Here is a 22774-nt window from a genome sequence, read left to right as displayed (position 1 = left end):
TATTAAAAAAATGAAAAAGAAAAAAACCAAAAACACCAAAATTATTTAGCAGTGGTTTGGTTTTGTTCTTGGTTAGCTGATCCTTTTATTTGCTTATACAAAATATAATTTACAAATTTTACTTCTAAATTTATCATTAATAATGTAATAACAGGTTCATATTTATTTATTTATTTAAAAAATAATATATTTTTTTTAAATAAATTTCTTCTAGAAAACATTATAACTTATAAAATTTAAATATTAAACTATCAATTCTTATGATGGCTACAGGAATGTGTAAAAGAAAATTGTACGAGTTTTCATATGATTTACTAAAATTAATGTTTTATAGTTCTTTTTTTACTTTGTTACATCATTAGCTTCATTCATGCAAATGTAAACTAAATATATCTAATAAAAATGTATAATATATAGTCACTCCAATTTTAAAAGAAAATAAATTTGGTGTTCAAATGTTTTTCAAATATTAAAATGAGATATTTAATAATAAAAATAATATGATTAAATTTATAAATTAATATAAGTATATTGAAATTTGTTATTTAATTATAAAAATAATAAAATTAAATTTGGATATTAATCTAAGTCTAGCCCAGCCTAACTTAGCTTAATTCGATAATCTATCATAATGTGCATTGATTTTTAATTCGACTCTACCCAATCTCGTTAAACATTCATATTTCATCTATTAATATTTGAACATAAAAACAACATTAAAATATTGATTTGATTTTAATGTTCGTTTGAAATCTAAAACATTAATAAGTGCGGTAGCTAAAAATGGTTACAATCAATTTAATACTAATATTGCTAAAGAAAGTCCTCAAAACTATAGCGATGAATTATTACATTTCAAATGTATGGAAGATAGTGTTTCTTCGAATTGTATGTCTACGTTGTAGCAGCTTCAGGATGATAATAAAGCATCTCAGTCAACATCATTTCTCTAATCTCATGCTCATCAAGTGATTCGTCGATGTCGAGACTGAGGGGAACTTCATCAGTAGGATTGAATGCTGTATCGTATAGCTCGGACATGTATGGGTGTTGAACTGCTTCATTAATAGTAATTCTCTTCCTCGGGTCAAACACAAGCATCTTCTGCAGCAAGTCCAAAGCTAAAGGTTCAGCTCGTGGATATTGATCTGAAAATTGTACACCTTTTGAGTAAGGCATAGCTTTGATAAACTGTACGGACTTTAGGTTATCAATAAACTCGATATCTGCTTCCTTTGGACTACCGAGAACTTCGATGATTAACTCTAGTTGGTTGAGGCAATTCGTCCCAGGGAAGATCGGTGTCCGACCCAAAATCTCAGCAAAGATGCATCCCACAGACCACACATCAATAGAAGTCCCATAGCTCTTACAGGATAGGAGGAGCTCTGGTGCACGATACCAGCGAGTAACAACGTACTCAGTCATGGCTTGGTCTTGGCCTTTGCTCGTTCGTGCTAACCCGAAATCACAAATCTTCAGATCACAATTAGCATTGACGAGGAGGTTCCCGGGCTTCAAGTCCCGATGAAGAATGTTGGTTGAATGAAGATACTGCAAGCCGGAAAGCAACTGCAATACAAAATAACATTAGAATCAAAAGAGTTGTGATACATCAAATTCATGTACAAAAATTTCATGACATCAAATTCTTACACCATATCTCACACGTCTTTCTCTTTTCCTTACAAGCACACGTTGTAACGAAAAACTAAAACATTTTCAAACAAAACAGAGAGATCGAATACAGAATCCATACCTGATACATCAAACACTTGCAATGATTATTTGAAAGGGGCTGAGACGATCTGATAATCCGATCAAGATCCGTGTTCATGAGCTCGTAAACCAAATACACATCCTTAAAGCTATTTCTATGCACGGGCATCATCACATCCTTCAGAGCAATCACGTTCTCATGTTTTATGTGCCTCAAAAGCTTCATCTCCCTAAGCGTTCTCAATGCCTCGAAGCGATTCTCAAACACATTTTTAATCTTCTTGATAGCCACCTCCTCGTTGGTTTGTTGGTTGATAGAAGAACACACCACACCGTAAGATCCTCGTCCAATGGGCTTGATTGGAACATACTTAGTATCGATTTCAAATAGAGTTTGCCACATCGAGTAATAATGTTTCCCAGCTGACTTAAATCCTTTGGGTGGCTGGACGGGTGTTGCCATGTTCCTTCAAATTCAAATGATATGGGCAGAAGAAGGGGAAATAGTTTGAGGGAAGAAGGTGGTTGCAAACACAAAAAGAAAGGAGGATTGGAAGAACTTGATGGGAGGAGAGAGGCATAGTATCAATATATATAAGTTTCTCAACAATCCAATCAACATTGTTTTCCAATTAAGAAATGGAGATGATAAATTAATATAAGTACTCCCAAATTTTATATTTTATCTCAAAAACTATTTGTTTTAACTTAAAAAAAATTAAAAAAAAAAATACACTTACCTTATTATTACCTTATCATTAGTATAATTTTCATACCATTTTTAAGAGCTAATCCAATTTTTTTAATAACAAGTTTAATTTTTTTCTTTTTACCAATTAAAATTAATTATGTGAACTAAAACTTTTTAATTTTATATCAAAATTTTTTACCATTAATATTTTTGACATTTCATAAATTATATCCAAACTTTTTAAACATCTCATAAATTATATCCAAACTTTCGAAACTAAAACATTTTAATTTTATATCAAATTTTTTTACCATTTCATAAATTATATCTAAACTTTGTGAACTAAATTTGTTTAATTTTATATCAAAAATTTTTACCGTTAATATTTTTGACATTTCATAAATTATATCCAAACTTTTTAATTTTATATCAAAATTTTTTACCATTAATATTTTTGACATTTCATAAATTATATCCAAACTTTTTAAACATTTCATAAATTATATCCAAACTTATTTCATAAATTATAAACTTTTTAAACCTTTCATAAATTATATCCAAACTTATTTCATAAATTATATCCAAACTTATTTCTGAAGGAGTATTTTTAAACTTATTTCGTAATATCCAAACTTATTTCATAAATTATATCCAAACTTATTTTTGAAGGAGTATTTTTAAAGGGTAATAAGTAATAAAAGTAAATTTCATAAATTATATCCAAACTTTTTAAACATTTCATAAATTATATCCAAACTTATTTATGAAGAGTATCTGGAAGAGTATTTTTAAACTTATTTCGGAAGGAGTATTTTTAAAGGGTAATAAAGTAATGAAAGTAAATGTAATTTTTTAATGGAGTATTTTTAAAGGGTAATAAAGTAATGAAAGTAAATGTAATTTTTTAATTTTGTTTTGTAAAATTTATTTTTTAAGTTTAAATAGAAGGGTAATAAAGTAATGAAAGTAAATGTAATTTTTTAATTTTGTTTTCTAAAATTTATTTTTTAAGTTTAAATAGATTATTTCCAAACTTTTCTGCCAAATTTGTTTCCTTTGTTTACTCCCCAATCAACATTTTTAAAAATATTTTAATATTTATTTTCCAAAGTTTAACACACAACACAATACACAATACCATAAAGTTTAACACACAACACAATACACAATACCATAAATATCCAAATTTATTTACAAAAAAAACACAATAGTACTCCAATAACTGTGTCCAAATTTATTTACAAAAAAAACACAATAGTACTCCAATATCTGTGTTTGTATAACTATTTCGACTGCTTAATATTTATTTTGACTACAACTTGAATTAAAATTGATTTGAGTTTTGGTTTGATTGATTATTTAAAAAAAAAAATAAAAAATTTATTTAAATTCTTGGGAATTGGAGCTTGTTTGGTTGGGTTAACTCAATCGACCCGGAATCAGAATTTACAACTCGTCATTTTATCCTATTTTCAATATTGTTATGAAAATTAAAAATATGACCGGAAATGAGAGTTTACTATACTTACATAAATAAAAGATTAAAAAAAAAACATAGGTTTTCAAATGTATCTATTTTTAAAACTGGGAAGAAGGAATTGAAGCAGTGTGGAGTTATGAGAGTGCAGCCCAGAACCTGCTTAAAAGGATGTCAGCATTGTAGTTTGAATCAAACTGACAAAAGACAAAGAATTGTAAATGCCAAAAGGGAAACTTATGAAGGGCGCCAAAGGGCAGAAAGATACCAACTTTGGAAGCATACACATGCACATCTCGGAAGCAAGGAACCATTCACAAACCAAGTTCAAACTCCAATGAAGAAAAACCTTGAGAGTTCTCTCCGTAGAAGCAGATGGAAGAGCTAGAACACTATGGAACTACACACTATAGTCCACAAGGGTTTTTGTAAATACATTTATATGCAAGAATACCTGATGCTGCCGACACCTTGGTTGGCCCGGGATTGTGAACCGAGATGAAGCGTTACTAGGCTGGCTGATGAGCAAGGAGGAGGAGTTTCTGGACTAAATATGTGAGGCACTCAAGGCCATAACCTTGCATTGTTCATTCATGGCCACAAGTTGAGCCTCTTTCTTGTCAAGAAGGGCACTCAACCTCACATTCTCTTCCATAAGTTTCTGAACTTCTACTTCTTTCTGCATTTTCTCACCCTCCAACTGACTTGTCTTTGCAACTAGCCTGTTTCATAGAATTTAAAAGCCTGTGAAAACTATTTATTAGGCAAGCTACACAAACTCACATTTCCATGCCCCATTCTCTGTGTTCTTCACAAAAATTTATAACATCATCATAGTTGCAAGCTACCATTCTGAGTATTAATATCCAATCTCACATCTAGAACTATATATATAATAAGTCCCTAGACAATAAAAATGTCAAATAAGTTCTTAAAACTTCTAACTTTGTGCCCAATAAGTCCCTAACATATTAAACATTTTTTAAAATTAGCGAAGTACATCAAGTTTTTAATTCTACATATTCATGAGCTCTAAAAAATGTCAAATAAATCAATGATCTAGTTGATACAAAATTCAAAAGTCAAGGACTTAATAAACACAAAATCGAAAGTTTAGAAACTTACTAGACACCTTAGAAATGTTAGGTACTTATTAGACACAAAATTGAATGTTTATGGATCTATTAGAAATTTTTTTGAAGAAACAAACATGTACAAAGATCATTAAGCTCATGGAGTTTGAACTGTTTGCAATCAATGCATTTTCCTATGATTGTCTCTTGAGAAAAACACAAATAACAGTAAGAAAAATCCATTAAGTGAAACCATGCTGTTGAGCTCTAAAGGTCTGCCATGAGCTGGCTCACAAAGCAATACAAGTACAAACAAAATCTTAGTGCATAGGAAATCATATAGGTGCAGTTCAAGTTAAAATAAAATAAAAGAAGCCATGAGTGTGACGAAAGAAAAGACTCAAATTGAATCATCCAGGAAAATCTACCAAACAAACTGAGCATTCAGGATAGCCAGAGCAATATAACATTAAAAGAAAACATACGAACCGTTCAAACAGCCTCTCGATTGTCTGAAACTGCTTTTCCGATGACAAAAGTGTTTCTCTAACAGTGATGAGGCTACTGACATATGATTTCAAGGACTCAAAGTCCTGCTTAACATGACATAGTTCCTGCTCATTTTCAGCAGCTCTTTGCCTCTGTCTACACGTTTCTTCAACCAGATCCTCAACTCTCAGCCGCATTTCATTTAGAATACCATTAGTACCCACAGCAAACTGTTCCATTTCCTCCAGTTTTGAAGACATGTTCTCAATCTGGATTGATTTCTTCTTAATTTCCTCCTGACCCATATGTACCTTTTCCTTCTCTTCAGCAGCTTCCGATTCTGCCAGAATAACCCTCTTGACAAGTGCTTCCATTACAGCTGAAACTATCTGAACAGACTTGAGTATTTGACCAATATAAGCTGCATCTTGTTCATCTAATAAACCACATGGCTTCCCAATAACCATTAAGGATTCCTCTTCACAACCATCGAATGAAGAAAGATCAATACTCTTAGACCAACCAGACAGTGGTGTTCCACTTTTGTCAACAAATCCTACTCCTTCTAAGTGTTTAATACCACATGAAGAGTGAGCTAAATGGGGCACTGCCAACATTTTAGCTTTTGATTTCAAGTATGTCAACAATGTAGAAGTTGTCGTAACTCTTCGCCAGAGAACCTCTAGCTCTTTTCTAGAGTCTTCCTCAGAACCTTCTATAGAAGCCTTTACCTCCACAAGCCTTGCTTGCAGCACATCTACTTTTGATTGACGCCGTTCCATTTCATGCTTCCAATTTCCATTTGTTTCACTGAGCTGAGTTTTCAAAGTTGACAGATCAAGATCTTCCTCTGTGGCCATAACTGATTATCCAAAATTTTGCACAAAAAAAACGGAAAACAATAAGCTCCCAATAGGAAAACATTGACATCCAAGACACATACAGTACAAACACCATCAATGTAATACTTGAATTATCTATATAACATCAAGACCTTTAGAACGCTCAAGCAGCACTTTAAACTTTTAAGCAACACAATATCAGCCAGCCAAAGAAAAGAACGAAATTAGCATCTCGCAAGCTACATCGGACATATAAGATACTTTGAAACACAAGTAGATAACTGAGTATAAATAACTTACGCCTTCATCAAAATTGGTTTAACTAAAACTAAAAATCAAAATCGAGCAAACGAAACACGAATGCACCAAATGATACATACTATATCTAAAGCGAGACCGAGCTCAAAGTAATCAGATTCCTAAAAAGACATCCATACGCAAGGGACAGCAAAACTCGAATCGATGAAGAAAAAAGACCCAAAAGTAGTCTCATCGGCTAGAAAAAAAGTCGCCCCAAAACCCTAAAATCCGTTCACCAAACACCCAGTGAAAACCCCAAAAATCACCTGATCTCAATCAAATTGGAGGGTTCAAACAAACGAACAGAACCCAGAAAGAAAGTGCAAGAATAATCGAGAAAATCACACTGATGATGAACACCGCGAACAGAAGAAAAGGGGGATACACTACAGTGGAAAAACAAACTTGAAAAGTGAAAATGCAGCGGAATAACGGAATTAGAAGATAGCGATGGGAAAGGGAAGAAGAAGAAGAAGAAGACGAACACGGAATCAAAGTGAGTAAGAGAAGATGGAATTGTCAGACGATATTGGTGTTGTTCGTTACTGTACCTGAAAAAATTAAGATCAGAAGGAAAAGACCAATAACAGGAGAATGCAAAAAAATACGATAACAGAGCAAATTTTGAGGCCCAACCCGCCTCTTCTTTTTAGCCTTGCTCTTCCTCCTCAACATTTTATTAATCTTTTTTCATTATTATGTTTATTGGATAATTACCATTTTAAAAGTTAAGATTACATGTTCATGATCATACATAATTTCAAGCAAATTGTTTAATCAGTTTTTTTAATTTTTAATTTTTAATTTTGTGTTTAATATGTGTTTGATTTTTTCAACTAATAAAACTCTTTACTTTTAATTTTTTAAAAATTAAAAAAAAAAAAAAAAAAAAAAACTTTTAGTCTTGGCCACAAATAAAATTGATAGGAAAAGATGAAATTAAAAAAAAAAAAAAAAAAAAAAATTATGAATTTAGGCACTATTCCTCCAGAATTCTACATTTCCCGCATCTGTAATTGAAGCTGAAGATTGAAGGGTGGAGGACGACGACGAACAAGTGTAGAAGATGGGAACATTGGGAAAGGCAATCTACACCGTCGGATTCTGGATCCGAGAGACCGGCCAAGCCCTCGATCGCCTTGGTTGCCGCCTCCAAGGAAACCACTACTTTCAAGAACAACGTAACCTTCTTAATTTCCACATTCTTCTTTACGATCTTCGAAGTTTCACCATTTTAATTGCTATTAGTGTTCTATTTTCCCGCTGATTTCAATTTGGTGTAATCTTTTGAGCTAATCGATGAAATGGAAAGACGTCATTTTTCATAACTTCTGTTTGGCATTTTTCTGGGCAGAAATAAAACCGCAATGTATATTTTGTAGGCTTTTCTAGGAAATTTGATTTCGCATGCCCTTTTACATCTTGACTAGATTTCAAGGAATTCACATTCGAACGAGGATCTTTTTTGGTTGGACGAGATATGTAGAAGGCATGAACTTAGATATTGTAATGTGATGTTTCGGCTTGTAGATATGCGTAAGAGGAATGTGCATCTGTGTACATGTTTATCTGGAGAAACTAGTATTTTTATGACATGAGGGTGTTGGTTTAATTAGGTTTCCATATTCTTCAGTTTAGGCTGTTCATTAGCTAATCTTTCAGAAAATAGCACCATGAATTTAGAGTGCTAAAGTTAGATATTAATTGTAGAGAACTTCCACTTCAGGAAGCTGTAGAACTTCTTCATCCTCTATTGCTCCATGATTTGGGATTATAGTAGTTTGTGATCGATGAAGATTCTGGATGTTCATTATAGTAGTTTGTGATTGATAATACATCCTTTTGTCCGTCTTCTTTTCTTTTGAACTAGTACCTCCATTACTGAGAACCCCAATGTCAAAGAAAATAGATTACAAATTAATGGCTGTTCCCAAACACTTTGCAAGCAAGGTCTGACGCAAAATGCTTCTCAAAAGGACATGAAAAATGGAAATAGTGGAACATTGATGGTGCATTATGTTATTCTATGACTTCCCACCACCTCTTGAGGGGCATCTTTGCCATCCCTTTCACCACACCTATCACAAATAGCCATCACATCCACAAGTCACGATCATCTCTATGTGCACTTCTACCCCCCACAATGGTGTTTACCGTCATTTTTAAATTCAATTTTGGGCATGTATGTATTTCGTACTTGATTGAGGTTTTATTATATACACTGCAAAACTGTACATGCCTTGGAAATTCATCTGTTGAACCCTTGCTTTTTTTGTGCTAAGGTTGAGTCATGCAAATATTGAAAGGCTTTACGTAAATTATTCAAATGACATTAGCTAATAAAGAGTCTTATTTGTTTAGTATCTAGGCACAGGACGCTCATGAACGTATTTGACAAGGCTCCTGTAGTTGACAGTGATGCATTTGTGGCGCCTAGTGCATCTATCATTGGTGATGTGCAGGTGGGACGGGGGTCCTCCATTTGGTATGGCTGTGTTTTGAGAGGTAAACTTAACATTATTTTTCTGAGCGGAGAAACAATTTCATTGATGAATTAGCTTAAATTTTTCCACTTTTGATAGTTTCTTGGATTTGGTTATTTCTAATGCTCTCTATTGGTGTAAATGTGTTAGTCTTTCTTCTTTAATATCCAATTAGAAATCTTTCATGTAATTCACTTTTTGGTGTTAGAGGTAAGCTTAACAGTAGCCTCTCTGAATTTGAAGATGTTCATGTTATTTTTGATCACCCACCTACCCACCCACTAAGTTAGTTTTTCTGCTTTTCTACTTTCCAGAAATCCTGATTATGGGCTTTACGTCTTATGCAAATTGTTTAAGAGTACCTCATCCATAATCTTAACCCAAAATTGCCATTTTTAGGAAAAATATTATTGGCGTTTGAAATTCATTTGATTGAATGATTAGTGAGCTTGTTGAAGTAATGGTCACGCTGGAGAAAATATGATGAACGCATGTTTGGCACATCATGTTAAAAAATATGATAATCTGAAATTTCTTTGAGGCAAGAATATGAGAAGATCTCAAAGATGAAACTCATTGTAGAAGTTGTAAAAAAAATAAGTACAATTTTAGAAAATCAAAAGCCCAATGGTCATCAAATGGCGCCGTAAGTTTTAGTTTGTGATTAAGTATGAGGTCATGCAGATATTGAACTGTTTTTCCTGCATGCTTGCTTGTTCGTATTTACACATGTTTTGTGTTCCTAGGACTGATCTCTACCAGGACTCGTACTTTAATAGCTTTAAAGTTTAGAGGAACCTGCCAGTTTTTTTTTTTTTTTATGAGCAAAATGACCACTTCGTTGTTTGGCTGATGAGTATTTTAATGTAAATAGGACAATACTCCTGTTTATGCCAAAATTTGTTTGCGTGAGAACCAGTTGTTAAACAAGATTGCTTTTCTTCCTTACCTATCTTCTTCTGTATGTTTATATTTGTCTTAACTGCAAAATATTATGAAGGTGATGTTAACAGCATCAGTGTTGGCACTGGGACCAATATACAAGACAACTCATTAGTTCACGTAGCAAAATCCAATTTGAGTGGAAAGGTTTTACCAACTATCATTGGTGATAATGTTACTGTCGGTGAGTGATATAATCTCATTTCAAATTATGTATCCATCCCTTGAGAGGTGTGTGGTTATGGTTTCGAATTTGAACTAGACAGGTCACAGTGCTGTGTTACATGGATGTACTATCGAGGACGAGGCATTTGTGGGTATGGGAGCAACGTTGCTTGATGGAGTCTACGTAGAAAAACATGCAATGGTTGCTGCTGGAGCACTTGTGAGACAGAATACAAGGATCCCATGTGGAGAGGTCTCCCTATCTTATCATTTTACTTCGATATCTAGTGCTACCTTCTATGTTATCAATACTGCTTGGGTTCTGTCATGATTGAAGTAAAATATTCCGTGTTGCTAATGCAATCACAGGTATGGGGAGGAAATCCAGCAAGGTTCCTGAGGAAGCTTACAGAAGAAGAGATGGCCTTTTTCTCCCAGTCAGCCATTAATTATTCCAACTTATCACAGGTTCATGCAGCTGAAAATGTTAAGAGCTTTGATGAAATTGAATTTGAAAAGGTTCTTCGCAAGAAGTTTGCTCGTCGCGATGAAGAGTATGATTCGATGTTGGGCGTTGTTCGTGAAACCCCTCCAGAGCTTGTCCTTCCAGATAACATACTGGCTGATAAAGTACCAAGAGCTTCTTAAGACGTAATTTTTTAATGGAGGTGTTGCCCTTTGAAATATTTTGCTGATATTCATAAAAGACCCGACCTTCATCGCAAATAACATATGGAGGTTGGATGGATGAGCAAACGCCAAAGGTCACGAACAATGTCCTCTGGTTACAGCTCTAACAATCATCCTCCCCGAAACACCATCACTTTAGATGCTTCAATATTCTTGAAGCCATCCTTGGATTTGTTTCCAGGTTTTGAATAATTTTTTCACTGTTCCTGTTCGGAAATAAAGAACTTTTGGAAACAGGTGTATTTAAGGATTAAATCTATTTCGCTTCAACAGGCTTCTTGTTCTTATGTGTATCATATTTTTATAGATCTAACATGCAGTTCTAAACCTTAAAATTGTATTGGGAGTAGCAAAAGCCAACATTGGCATTGGCATTGGCATTGGCACCCACTCCTTTCTTCCTCGTGTTGAGGCGTGGTGCAACCTGGCCGTCCTGCTTCTCTAATGGACGTCGACCAACTTGCCTCCATAACCCTGTTCTTCAACCTTCCACTGTTTCTTTACTCCATTTTATAAACTTCAGCATCGATGCACCGGCGAGCTTCAGTATCGTCGATCTGGGCTGCTCCTTCGGCCCAAAAAAATGATAAAACTCTCTCCCGATGCATCAATGCAATTGCCCCACGAAAAAGAGAGCAAATGCGTGGGTTTGCTGATTTTACGTGGGTGTGAGAGAATTACTTCTAAATTTTGTTTAGATGTGAATTAATGGTAATCGCATAATTAAGTAATGCAAATATATTGTGTTATTGCTTAATCGTACCACCTTACTAATTATCATACTATGTGATCAAGTATAGTTTAAGTAAGCCCTTTTAACATCATTAATCGATATTATACACGAATTAATTCCATGTTTTTTTTATAAACATTATATGAGACATATAAGTCGAAAATTAGATGTCACCTAATTGGTTCCAAGCTAACGTCACAGATCAGTTGTCAAATGCAAGTCCACCAAGAACCATAGGACGAGTAACAGACAAACAAAATCCCGTTCCCTAAAGAAAAATTAGAACTAAAGTCAAATACCCACTTTACCCTTCTCTAGGTAAGAGAAATTTTACTCTGTACATCGAAAGTTTTCTTTTGCTTTTTGTAGTCGTATTTTCAACCGGCGATTAACCGTCTCAGTGGAGTACAATGGCGGAAGATTCTTCCCGTCGAAACTTCTTCTCTTTCGCTATGAACGCCTCAATCTTCCTTTGAAATTCTTCGCTGCTCAAATCGTCCTGGTAGTACAAAATGTCGTGCGAATGCTCCAGATTCCGGCACTTCTCCGTCTCTGAACGCCGGAGCTTCTCCCTCTGCGTTTTCGGCTTAAGTTTCTCTGATAGCGTCCTCAATATCACTTTCGGATGATCTACTCCAGATTCCGACTCCGTATCCGCGTTCCTCTCTTCAATTTTGTGATCGATTGAACTAATCGGCTCCGCGATGATCTGTTTGTCCTGGTACACAATCTCCACCTTGCGTTCATGCACGCCGTCGCTTCCAGATTTTTCGATTAGGACTGCGTAAATCCTATCGATTTCGTCTCCATCGACGACGGATACGGCGCTGCGGTCTGAAAATTTGGTAGGTTTTGCAAGTAGTGTGAAGATAATGGCGTTACAGAGGAGGAATCCGAAGAGCGGACTGGCGAGGAAGCCGAAGAGTTTTCGGAAGAAGTCGGCGGAGATTGTGAGGGCGATCGGGAGCCGAGAGAGGCTCCAGGAGAGGAAAAGGAGCAGGAAGCAGAGCTCTAGGAATCGGAAGAATTTGGGGAATATTTGGAGGAGATTAGGGCTCAAACCTTTCTCTGTTTTGTGGAAGAAGAACAAATCCATTTGAATGGGAGAGAATGGGAGGGAAAAGTGGAGAGGAAAAACGAGAGAAGTGGGGGATATTTATAGAGAAAAGGGAGGAAAAACAAGAGTGTGGGCCCAGGTCTTAAAGCCAATAATCTGGATCCTTGTCAGAAGACGCAATGCGTGGCTCCAATCACGTGGACTCTATTTTCGGGCATGCCCTTATTTTAATGTTCATGTCTACCATATTAATATGGTCCAAATCTCATTTTGATGGACATTTTTTTTTATATATATAAATAATAATTAGACATTATAATTAAATTATTCAAAATAATAAATAATTATTTTACATTTCTTAACCACTTAAAATACTCATTATTCATTTTCAAATTAGTTAAACCACAAATAGTTTATGATATTTTATTTTGCAACTTACTAAATATTTTTGTTTTAAAAATATTTATTTTATTTTTTTCCTACTTGGTTCATATAATAATAAAATTGATCTTCTTTTTTTTATTTGTTCGGTTGAGTTGGAAGAGGTGAATAATAAAAATGAATTGGTTTACATTAAAATAATATTTCTAAATGATTATCTTCGAGTTTATACAATGTGAGAACTATTATGGATCGTCAATTGACCTTTAGTAGTAAATACATCAATTGGTTAGGATCCTCGTTAATATACAATGATTAGATGATAGAGAAGATGATACTTTGTGTCGGGATACTTAAGGAATCTTCAACTATCTCTTAGTCAAGCAATTGCTCGAAATAGGGCAAGGATCGATGACGGGAGGGTCACTCCTGCAAGATTGTGTAATTTGGAGGTTCAAATAATCTACCATGCAAACTAACCTTTCTTTCTTTCTGAATGGAGGAGGAACAAACCATTTTCTTCTTTTTGCTTTTCAGTCAACATTATATCAAAGTCGCCATCGTCATTCAATCACTGTGAAACAGAAGAGATGCTTTATCGTTAATCACCATAAAAAAAAAAAAAAAAAAAAAAAAGNAAAGGTGATTCTTCATTGTTCTTCAGCACTTTAGCCATTTTTAGTCATTTAAATCATCTTTATGCCATTAAATTAAGATATCGAAAATGGAACTGATTCCTTATCCTCAAGGTTCATATATATCTCTATTGCAGCCATTAAAAGCTTCAGCAGCCGTGACTTTCATTTTCATTGAGGAAAAGAAAAAGAAGTCTGTTAATGGTGGAAACCTGAGACGAAGGAATCTGCTGCAAAAGAAAGTGATATTTCTGGTGGGGAAACCCCATTTTCCCAATACAAAATCATTCCTATGGTAGAAAGTGTTCTTTCTTACCTGTAAAGTTTTATATAAAGAACTCATGTAGAGCTTTTGGAGATGCATAAAAAAGATCCTTTTACTTAACCAACCAATACCCATTTGTTCCTTTTTTTCTTCTCTTATCCAACTTTTATCCTTTTTATGTCGTGTTTCTTTGTTGTCCGATCCAAATTCTGACCTAGAAAAATGGATTGAAAATGTTATCATTTCTCGTAGAAATCAATCTTAGCTCGATAGAGCTCAAACAAACTAACAGTTTGAGGCTGTGAACTGTAGATGGCACAAAGACTTTCAATGTAAGAAGAATTTGAACGAACCTGAGTTAATCGGTAGCGATAGTTGTAATTCGAGACAGATTCAGCAATACAGTCAATGAATCACCACCGGGATGTGAATAAAGTTCCAAAAAAGGTGTAGTATCCCAGACAAAGAAAAGTCCTTGAACCTGAAACTTGGAAGAATTCTCTTTGATTGAAAATCTGTATCGATACCACAGAGGAAAACGTCAATAGGCACAAGATAGAAGGTGAGACTAGCAATGACTAGAAAACACAAGATAGAAGAACAAAATAAATATTAGATGGCCTTCATAAACTCATTCTTCTAGCCCATTATATGCACAGTCATCATCCTGAAATAGCTTAGTACTTGAAAGAAATGAATTGAGCACATGAATCATGGAGAAATTTTTATATTCCAAGGATTACTCTATAGTCAACCCATTTGAAAGAGAATGCACCAGGTGTTCTTTAATCGCTCCAAATCATGAATCATCTCTTTTCAGGGTGTGAAAAGTTCAGGAAAGAAAATGAAACAGTGTATGTGTATGAGCCACCAACATCTACAGAGTCAAGTAACCTAAATGAAAAAGAAGAAGAAGATTAGTTGAAGAGATTCACCTGCTAATATGAGATATTTTTAAGTCTCATGTTAGAAACAAGTATTTGTGATCAATTCTAGACTATGCTGGACTGATAAGGATTATATTAATACTATTGTGCAACAATTTGAAACTTTTAGACAAATTAGCGTTAGAGCCCCTTGATGAATCAATTTCCATCCACGAAATTTGCTGGTACTAAAAGGAGAACCTGAGCACATAATGGAAATAAAGCAATTCATTAATAAGCAGAAAGGAAAACCTCTTAAGCAACTAATACTATGTTTGAGAGTGTGACAAGCATCTTTTCCACCATAGAAAAGCACTTCCTACTCATAATCATCATATTTGAAAGTAACATTAAAACTTTTATGTTACTAAAGTTTATTTGTTAAAGGGCATCCTCGAACACACCTTAACGAAGGTTGTGGTCAAAAAGTTGTTTTTTTTTTTTTTTTTTTTTTTTTTTTTTTTTTTNAGAAGGTACACGAGAAAAAAGACTATCAGCAAAGCCTTTAAATATCAGGCATTCTACGTGTATAGTCAAAACTTCACAAGCAAGATTAAGATTGACATGAACTAAGCCCTGTATGTTGGAACTTGGGAGCATCATGTCCACCTCGCACAAAGTCGGGCTTCAACCTCCAAAGGAGATCTCCTACTTTCTATCATCTGAAAAGCACTGGATGTCAGCCATTCAATAAGAACATGGGACTTCAAAACATTGTCGACCATTCACCACGCTTAGCGAACCTTGCAAAAAATAGTTAAGCCTCAAGGAACCGATTTCTCATGACTACAACTCCAGAACTATAAGCATTGAACAACATGAACAACTAGCCTAGAAAAAGCAGCTCATCTCTCAACACAGAGTAAGTGAACTGACAACATGTCATCACTTATCTCTTTAACATCTCGAAGACCCTTGTAGTAAGATTTCTAACTTGTTTGTTAAAGCCCTATAGGCCAAAAGGTACTGCTGCAATGGTGTCTCGAAGACCCTCCATATTCTTGAAAGTTCAACAGTAGAGCTATTCTAGAATGTATACTATTTTGAGAATTGCAATTTGCTTCAGCAGATGACACATACGTTTGTTGATCATTTCAATAAATAAATAAAAAAAATTGTTTAACAAGTTGCAAGGAGATGGACGATAGATAATTAGATTTTGATAAGGCAAAGATTTTAGACAACAGTCTAATATATAGAATTTGGAGATAAACAGAAGCAAAAGGAATATCAACTGATTAACTACCCTTAATGCAATCTATTATCACATATTGTTATTAGATTAAGGAATTAGCATTATACACAAAAGAAATATCAGTATTTAGATCGTTTCGATATTGGTCATTCATTCTATAAAGACATCACTTGTAGAATAATCAAAGAACAGCTTCCATTAAAAAGAAGAAACAATCGCAGTTTTACAGGTAATTTGCAGGCACTCAAGGGCTCTTGGGTTGGGAGGAATTACGCCCCTGTGGCTTTGCCTGTCCGAAGTTGGGTTTTGTGAACCAGGTGGTATAAAGAAACTGCTTATTAGGTCCTACGTGATTGCACATCAGTCTTAACTTCTGCCGTTCCCTCATCCATCTCATCACTATTTTCATGTGCCTTTTGCTTGTTAATCCTCTCAAACCCACTTCCTGAAAATAAATGGACGCTCGTCAGCTCATTACAACACCATTTACGTATACAGATTTTTTCTAACAAAATAGCACCAAGTTCCAGAACAAACAGTACCCAGAACTGTGACATTTCCCATTCTAGTTGAGCTATTATGTTACATGACTACATCTATACCCTTCAACAAAGAAACCAACTCAAAAGCTAAAAGTACTTTCATCAATCATCCCCATTGTTAATGGAAAATACGGCAATGGTCATTTGACTAGGATTTGAGCAACTCAGACTTTCGACCTTACTTGAACAGGATCTGTTAATTGGGTTTTACAACTGTGTCCTTCATTTCTAAAGAGCAACTCAGACTTGGTACATTGGGAGCCCATCATCTATGAAAGTATGCACTTCTGAGGCATTTGGATGGGTTAAATGTAACACTAGTTTTTTAGAACTTTGAAGCCTAAAATGCTGGAAAGAGGCAACATTTCTCCTGAGATGAAACTGTCTTGAACAATTAATTCAACAAGAATGCAAAACCGAATTCTCATTTCCAACTATTCTTCACGGTCACAACTAAACCCCAATTGAAATGATCAAAGCATCTACTCTAGCGGTCTTCCATCATTCTGATTTCTATGTGAATCTAATTCATATAGAATAATAAATTTCCACAGTTCATAGAGATGAGATGAAGAAATCGAAATAAAATTGAAGCAAAACATGAAAATGACGAAACAGAAACAGGAATACGATGCTTACCTGAACGCGATCCCAAGTTTCGGCTATGGTTAGCGGACCATGCTCCCTAACGATGTCGAATATAACTCTAGTGATCGTCTGCGTTTGCTCCGGTGGAGTTTTCAACTCTATCGGCTTCATCTTCGGCTTTGGCTTCGTCGCGAAATACCTTATTGCAGTCCAGAACATACTGATTTTGTTACTCACAACCCAAACAGAGCAGATAAATCCAGCGACCCTTACCGCAAGCTCCGTTCGTCAGAAAATCCAATCGGCGTGGAAACCGTCAGGTCTGGGATTCAAGAGAATGGTCGCTGGCGGTGAGCTCCAGTGGCAATGTGCGGGGAGGGTGAAATTGGGGGCTACAAAATTGGGTTCATTTTAAATATTTTAAATTGTTTAAATTGAGTCCGTAAAAATATTTTAAATATTCACATCCTCTCTTTTCTTACACAAAAATATATTTTTATTTTTATTAATAATAATAATTATTATTTAATCGATAACATTAATCTCCTAATTAGGATCCATGGTTTTATAGGCTAATCATATAGAACTTTGGGATATTTCCCCTAAGCCTTGGATTATCTTAATTCTAGTGCTCCAAATGTAGTAAATTAGGATTACTTACTAAATTTTATGGTGCTTAACATCCTTATTACTTAGAATTGTTCATCATTTGATCTTGTATTGGGTTAAGAAAATTTTATGATGCTTAACATCCTTATTACTTATTAGAATTGTTCATCATTTGATCTTGTATTGGGTTAAGATTCAACAAATTATAGGTTGGAAAAGAAGGCAGATTTGAAGCGTAAAACAGCCCAAGTAGAAGATAGATGAGATGAACACAAACGAGACGTACATACATCAAACCCATAAATGACATAATAATACACACAACCACAAACCGACCACCACGCTCCCTCGTTATTTAGCCATACCAACACTTACACTACACAAAGTCCCAATACACGCACATCTAACACTTTATTAATATCATATCTACACCCACATATGGTGGGCGACGCCTCTCAGTTATGTCCAGGCAACTTCTCCTTGATCTTATCCATTATCCCCTTCTTCTCGTGTTGGCCGCCGTGCTCCACCGAAGAGTACCCGCCAGGTGTAGTGGTTGATGTCGCGTGTGGCTGCTGCGCCGTGTCATGATGTCCTGGCAGCTTCTCCTTTATCTTCTCTTTCAGCCCCTTCTTCCTCCTCCCTCCATGCCCATCATCTTCCGACTGAAATTTCAACCTCATTATTATTATTATTATTATTATTATTATTATACACTAATGTATGAAAGTAATCATATAACATTAAATTTTACCGAGCTGGAACTACTAGAGCTTCCAGAGCGACGAAGTACTCCCCCATGCTCTTTATGCTGCTGGTGGTGTCCTCCGCCATAACCCACGCCACCGTGCCCACCAGTCTCATACGTCCCACCAGTGCCGATCCGGTCACCGTACTCACCGCCCCGCCGAATTGGGTTGCCATACTGATCCGTCTCACGGAACTCACCGGTCCCACCGGTCCGGTGATGCGGGTCGACGTGCTGACCGGTCCCGTGGATCACGTTGCCATATTCATCAGTCTGGCGAACGGGGTTGCCATACTGATCGGTTCCAGATTGGAAATGCGACATTTTTCAAAACCCAAAAAACAAAACAGAGATGGATGGATGGATGAACGAACAAATAATTCAGCGAGTTTCAGAATGTGGATGTTGTTTTGAAGTAAAGATCGTGAGATTTAAATAGAGATGGAGTTAGTAGATAAAGTTTGAGAAACACGTGCATGTAATCCATGGAGGGAAGGTGTTTATTTGACACGTAGTATAGGAAGGGCATGTGGGGAGGGATGATGACGACAGGTGTGAGGGTTATGTCGGCAATGGAGATGATGTTGCTGGCTGCCATTTGAGTTGGCCAGATGGAGCGATCTGATTGGATATTTAGAAATACAAAGTTGTTTTGACCGCGTGAACCTTCTAGTTTCCACTTTTTTTTAAAAAAAAACTCATCTTTGAAACCTATAAAATAAGAATAAGAGCGTGGTGGCAGTAGAGCAACAATGGTAGTAGTTGCCATGAATTCCTCGTATGGTCGGTTCCAGATTCTGGTAGTTTTTGTTTGGAAGGCCTTGATCTTCACACGTCGAGTTTTTTAGCCACGTTATTGGGTACAACCACCGACGTGTGTGGAGATTACAAATGCTAAAAAAAAATGAATTTCATTTCTTATAAAAATGTGAAAATATTTACTAAATAGACGGTGTTTTATAATATGGGGGAAGTTAAGAGAAAAAAATTCAAAGATAGCTTGAATGGTTACATTTGATAGTAAAGGAGTACTATGACCCTAATCAAACTATAGTGATAATAAAACACAAGTCATACTTAAAATAGGATTATTTAACCTGTAAACCTAATTAAACTCGAGGACACCTAGCCTATAACTGAGTCCGAAAACACACTACCAATTTTATTGACATCAAATAAAAGTGATTCAAAACCAAACGGGAGGTCATCTTGCCTATAACCCTATAGTGCAATTAATCCAGTATAATTTAAAATACATTCACAAATGAGTATAGTTTAAAACACGACATGTTATAGAGTTTTAAATATAAATTTAAAGTTACTAATTTACGTAAATAAATTAGTGTATAATAATGGTAGTAATGAGTATTTTAATTAAAAAAAAAAAAAGAAGCCAATCCAAAGGGATCTAAGATGTGTTTGTGAAGTCATCAAGCCATGCGTGTAAAAATAGGAAGGGAGGTGACTGCTTTGTAGTAGGTTGAAATTTGGAGTATAAAATCAAATTTTCCATTGTAGTAATTTTAATAAATTAATCACACTTCACTACGTGAGCTTAAAATAATTAGTTAATAAATTAATCACACTTCACTACTTGAGCTTAAAATAATTAATTAATAATTATGACCCCTAACTTTACACAGATCGACCGCCCCTCACCGTCCAACTTCCTCTTTTTTTTTTTCTTTTTTTTTTTTTTTTTGGGAAATTCTTACCTCATTATTCTCTTTTGTTTGAGTAATAAAATATCCTTCAACTACTTGTAATAATAATTTATTTGAATATGATTTTCAAACACCGTTTGTTAAATTAAAATATCAATATTTTCATTTTTNTTCGCGTGATGGAGGGCAGTGAAGTGTAAATACAATTCTGACTTGTTGGTAGATATTAAGAATAAGGAAAAACATAAAAACAATGGAGTAACAACTAGAGTTGAATAACTTCAATTCACAAAAATGGTAGAATTAAAAAACAAAATCATAAGAGAGTGATCATCATAATTTTTTGTATGTTGTGGGTAAACTTTGTTTTATTTATTTAATATTGGGATGAGGAAGAAGGAAAAAAGAGTGGGTAAGATGATCAGAGTTTTGGTGTTGCATCATCATCGTTTCAATAATGTTATAATTGATAATTGGAATAATATTTTGTGTTCGGTTCCTCCACTTGGGCGCTCCAATTATTCCAGTTTGTTCCTTACCTAATACTTCCAATCAATTTTGCATTATTTTCTCCAGAAACATATATATATATATATATATATATTTATATATACATATATTTCCATGCAAAGCCAAAGCCAAGAACACGCCAACCAATCATTTCATGACCAAATAAATCCTTTTCTTTCCTCTCTCTTCAATAATGTTCATTTTTTTAGCTCTTTTATTTCTCCTTTCCTACAAAATGGACCCTTCAAACTGCTATAAAGGCCCCTCTTTTGGTTCCAAAATGCTATAAAGCATTCTAAAAATTTATCTTTTTTTTTACAAACTTGTTCTCAAAGGTTATCTCAATTAATTACTTTTTTCTTAGGAAATTGAGCAGATGGGTAAAACAACAATGGATGGGGCCTCCCATTTTTCCAATTAAACTTATAATTATCATTGAAGGTACATTCATTACATTTCAAAGTAGAACATTATCCATATTAAACAATCCCAAGTACCGATAACAATGATGAAACCACCCTGTTTTTGTTCGTTTTTTTGGCATTTTTTTGATTCAGCACATGAACATGTCACCAGCGGCCATGATTGGCTGGTTGAGAACGGGGAATCCCCAAGAATCAACCAACCCATCAATGCCAGAAACTTCACCATAATGCTCGGGATCATACGGGTTTCTAGTACTCGAGTTTATGAAGTTTATGATTTCGTTCAGCGAGTCTAATCTGTAGTGGAGCTCCGCCATCTGTGCCCGGAGCACCGAGTTTTCCGACTCCAGATTCAGGTAAAGTTGGGTGGTGAAATTGATGTTGACGGCGATTTGCTCATTCTCTGTTTTGATTTGGCCCACCTGAGCCGTCAGATCGTCGAGCTGCTTCTGTTTTCGCATCCTAGATCGGCGAGCCGATTCTCGATTCGATATCATTCTCTTCCTCTTCCTCTGATCTACAATTAGTCGCAGATCTTCGTCGGAGCTCGGAGATCCTGATGAACTTCCTACCGGAGACGCCATTGAATCCGGTCGTGTCTTAAACAGAGGAGGTAGGTAGTCTCTTCTTTTGGAAAAAGGGGATAAAATTCGATATGGGTCTTGCTTGAAATGGCACGAATTAAAGAACCCAGATGGTAATTTCGACCGATTAATGGAAAATTTAGGAGATTGAAAGAGGGAAATGGGAGGCTAGTTCATGAGAAGACGTAGAACCAGTAAAGGAATACAACAGAGAAAGATTGAACGAGATGGCTGCGGCGGTGGAGAGTGGAGTTGATAATGTAACCAGAGAGAAGGATCTCACTGACTACAGGAGACATGAATACAAAGCATGAAAGAACAAGAATGGAAACATTAAAAAACACCTGCAAGTTTTCTCGGGAAAATCTGGGGAAAAAAACAGAGGAGAAACAGAGAAACAGAGAAACGGAGAGATTAAAGAGAGGAAATGGAGGAGGAGAGGTTATGGGAAGGAATGGAAGCGGATTTTATAGAAACCAAAACGCCCATTGTAAATAAAATAATCAGGAAATGAGCGAAGCTGCTCTGTTGCGTCATAAAAAAAAAATATATATATATATATAAGTATAATAGTTATAATTATAATTATAAAGATTTGTTTCCCAATTCTTTTTATTAATTTTTATTTATTTCCAGAGTCCTTTAGAATTATCTTATAGAAAATAATTTTTTTAATTTATTATATTTGTTGATTATATCATAACAAATTAGGTTATATTTTTATATAAGGAAAATTAGAATAATTAGAATGAATTCAAAATGACTCCTTTGATTGGATAGTCATNCTGGGGGGATGAGTCATCTCACGTTCACTCCCACGCGCAAAAATGCTGCTCACGAACTCGAACGGCCAGTTATACATTCAAGACTTTTTTTAATTTATAAATTAAAAAAGTAAACTTAGTTAAAGCTTTGATGATGATGCTAATCAAAAACTTTATTCTAATTTTATAATTTTTTCACTTGTACGATAATAAAATTATATTCTCAAATAAGAATTTCATTAACTCACGTCTCTATAAAAACAAAAAGTTATTTTCA

The 22774-nt window shown here is 35.0% G+C and overlaps 7 protein-coding genes and 1 long non-coding RNA gene across 10 annotated transcripts; 1 reads left to right on the top strand and 7 right to left on the bottom strand.

The window, feature by feature from the left end:
• Positions 1-833: 833 nt before the first annotated feature.
• On the bottom strand, positions 834-2182 carry LOC111795605 (mitogen-activated protein kinase homolog NTF3-like). The gene is made up of 2 exons (XM_023678132.1): positions 1760-2182; positions 834-1572 (listed from the first exon to the last, which is right to left on the bottom strand). The coding sequence occupies exons 1-2, from the start codon at positions 2180-2182 to the stop codon at positions 895-897; spliced, it is 1101 nt and encodes a 366-aa protein (XP_023533900.1). The 3' UTR covers positions 834-894.
• A 1788-nt stretch (positions 2183-3970) lies between these two features.
• Positions 3971-7248, bottom strand: LOC111795613. 3 transcript variants are annotated; one of them, XM_023678153.1, is made up of 3 exons: positions 7143-7248; positions 5450-6311; positions 3971-4609 (listed from the first exon to the last, which is right to left on the bottom strand). In XM_023678153.1, the coding sequence occupies exons 2-3, from the start codon at positions 6307-6309 to the stop codon at positions 4435-4437; spliced, it is 1035 nt and encodes a 344-aa protein (XP_023533921.1). In that variant the 5' UTR covers positions 6310-6311; positions 7143-7248; the 3' UTR covers positions 3971-4434. The 3 variants fall into 3 exon arrangements, with proteins under 3 accessions (XP_023533921.1, XP_023533929.1, XP_023533912.1); XM_023678161.1 differs by having other exon boundaries at positions 7077-7216; XM_023678144.1 differs by lacking the exon at positions 7143-7248 and adding an exon at positions 6858-7136.
• Positions 7249-7595: 347 nt separating this feature from the next.
• On the top strand, positions 7596-11158 carry LOC111795633 (gamma carbonic anhydrase 1, mitochondrial-like). The gene is made up of 5 exons (XM_023678173.1): positions 7596-7772; positions 8953-9096; positions 10075-10200; positions 10283-10434; positions 10551-11158. Exons 1-5 carry the CDS (start codon positions 7658-7660, stop codon positions 10827-10829), a joined length of 816 nt encoding a protein of 271 aa, XP_023533941.1. The 5' UTR covers positions 7596-7657; the 3' UTR covers positions 10830-11158.
• An 843-nt stretch (positions 11159-12001) lies between these two features.
• On the bottom strand, positions 12002-12700 carry LOC111804161. Its single transcript, XM_023688872.1, has one exon. It carries the CDS (start codon positions 12698-12700, stop codon positions 12002-12004), a length of 699 nt encoding a protein of 232 aa, XP_023544640.1.
• A 540-nt stretch (positions 12701-13240) lies between these two features.
• LOC111810051 lies at positions 13241-15283 on the bottom strand. The gene is made up of 3 exons (XR_002817363.1): positions 14296-15283; positions 13994-14156; positions 13241-13616 (listed from the first exon to the last, which is right to left on the bottom strand). It is a non-coding gene; the product is annotated as an uncharacterized LOC111810051 (long non-coding RNA).
• Positions 15284-16129: 846 nt separating this feature from the next.
• On the bottom strand, positions 16130-17602 carry LOC111790503. The gene is made up of 2 exons (XM_023671426.1): positions 17245-17602; positions 16130-16508 (listed from the first exon to the last, which is right to left on the bottom strand). The coding sequence occupies exons 1-2, from the start codon at positions 17410-17412 to the stop codon at positions 16308-16310; spliced, it is 369 nt and encodes a 122-aa protein (XP_023527194.1). The 5' UTR covers positions 17413-17602; the 3' UTR covers positions 16130-16307.
• A 427-nt stretch (positions 17603-18029) lies between these two features.
• On the bottom strand, positions 18030-18937 carry LOC111808521 (dehydrin Rab18-like). Its single transcript, XM_023694570.1, has 2 exons — positions 18557-18937; positions 18030-18467 (listed from the first exon to the last, which is right to left on the bottom strand). The coding sequence occupies exons 1-2, from the start codon at positions 18872-18874 to the stop codon at positions 18258-18260; spliced, it is 528 nt and encodes a 175-aa protein (XP_023550338.1). The 5' UTR covers positions 18875-18937; the 3' UTR covers positions 18030-18257.
• Positions 18938-21105: 2168 nt separating this feature from the next.
• LOC111809671 (bZIP transcription factor 44-like) lies at positions 21106-22251 on the bottom strand. Its single transcript, XM_023696086.1, has one exon. It carries the CDS (start codon positions 21731-21733, stop codon positions 21278-21280), a length of 456 nt encoding a protein of 151 aa, XP_023551854.1. The 5' UTR covers positions 21734-22251; the 3' UTR covers positions 21106-21277.
• Between the last annotated feature and the right edge of the window lie 523 nt (positions 22252-22774).

The sequence above is a fragment of the Cucurbita pepo genome, chromosome LG01 (assembly GCF_002806865.2).
Source record: "Cucurbita pepo subsp. pepo cultivar mu-cu-16 chromosome LG01, ASM280686v2, whole genome shotgun sequence".
Classification (NCBI taxonomy): Eukaryota; Viridiplantae; Streptophyta; class Magnoliopsida; order Cucurbitales; family Cucurbitaceae; genus Cucurbita; species Cucurbita pepo.
This window is presented reverse-complemented; position numbering and strand designations above follow the sequence as displayed.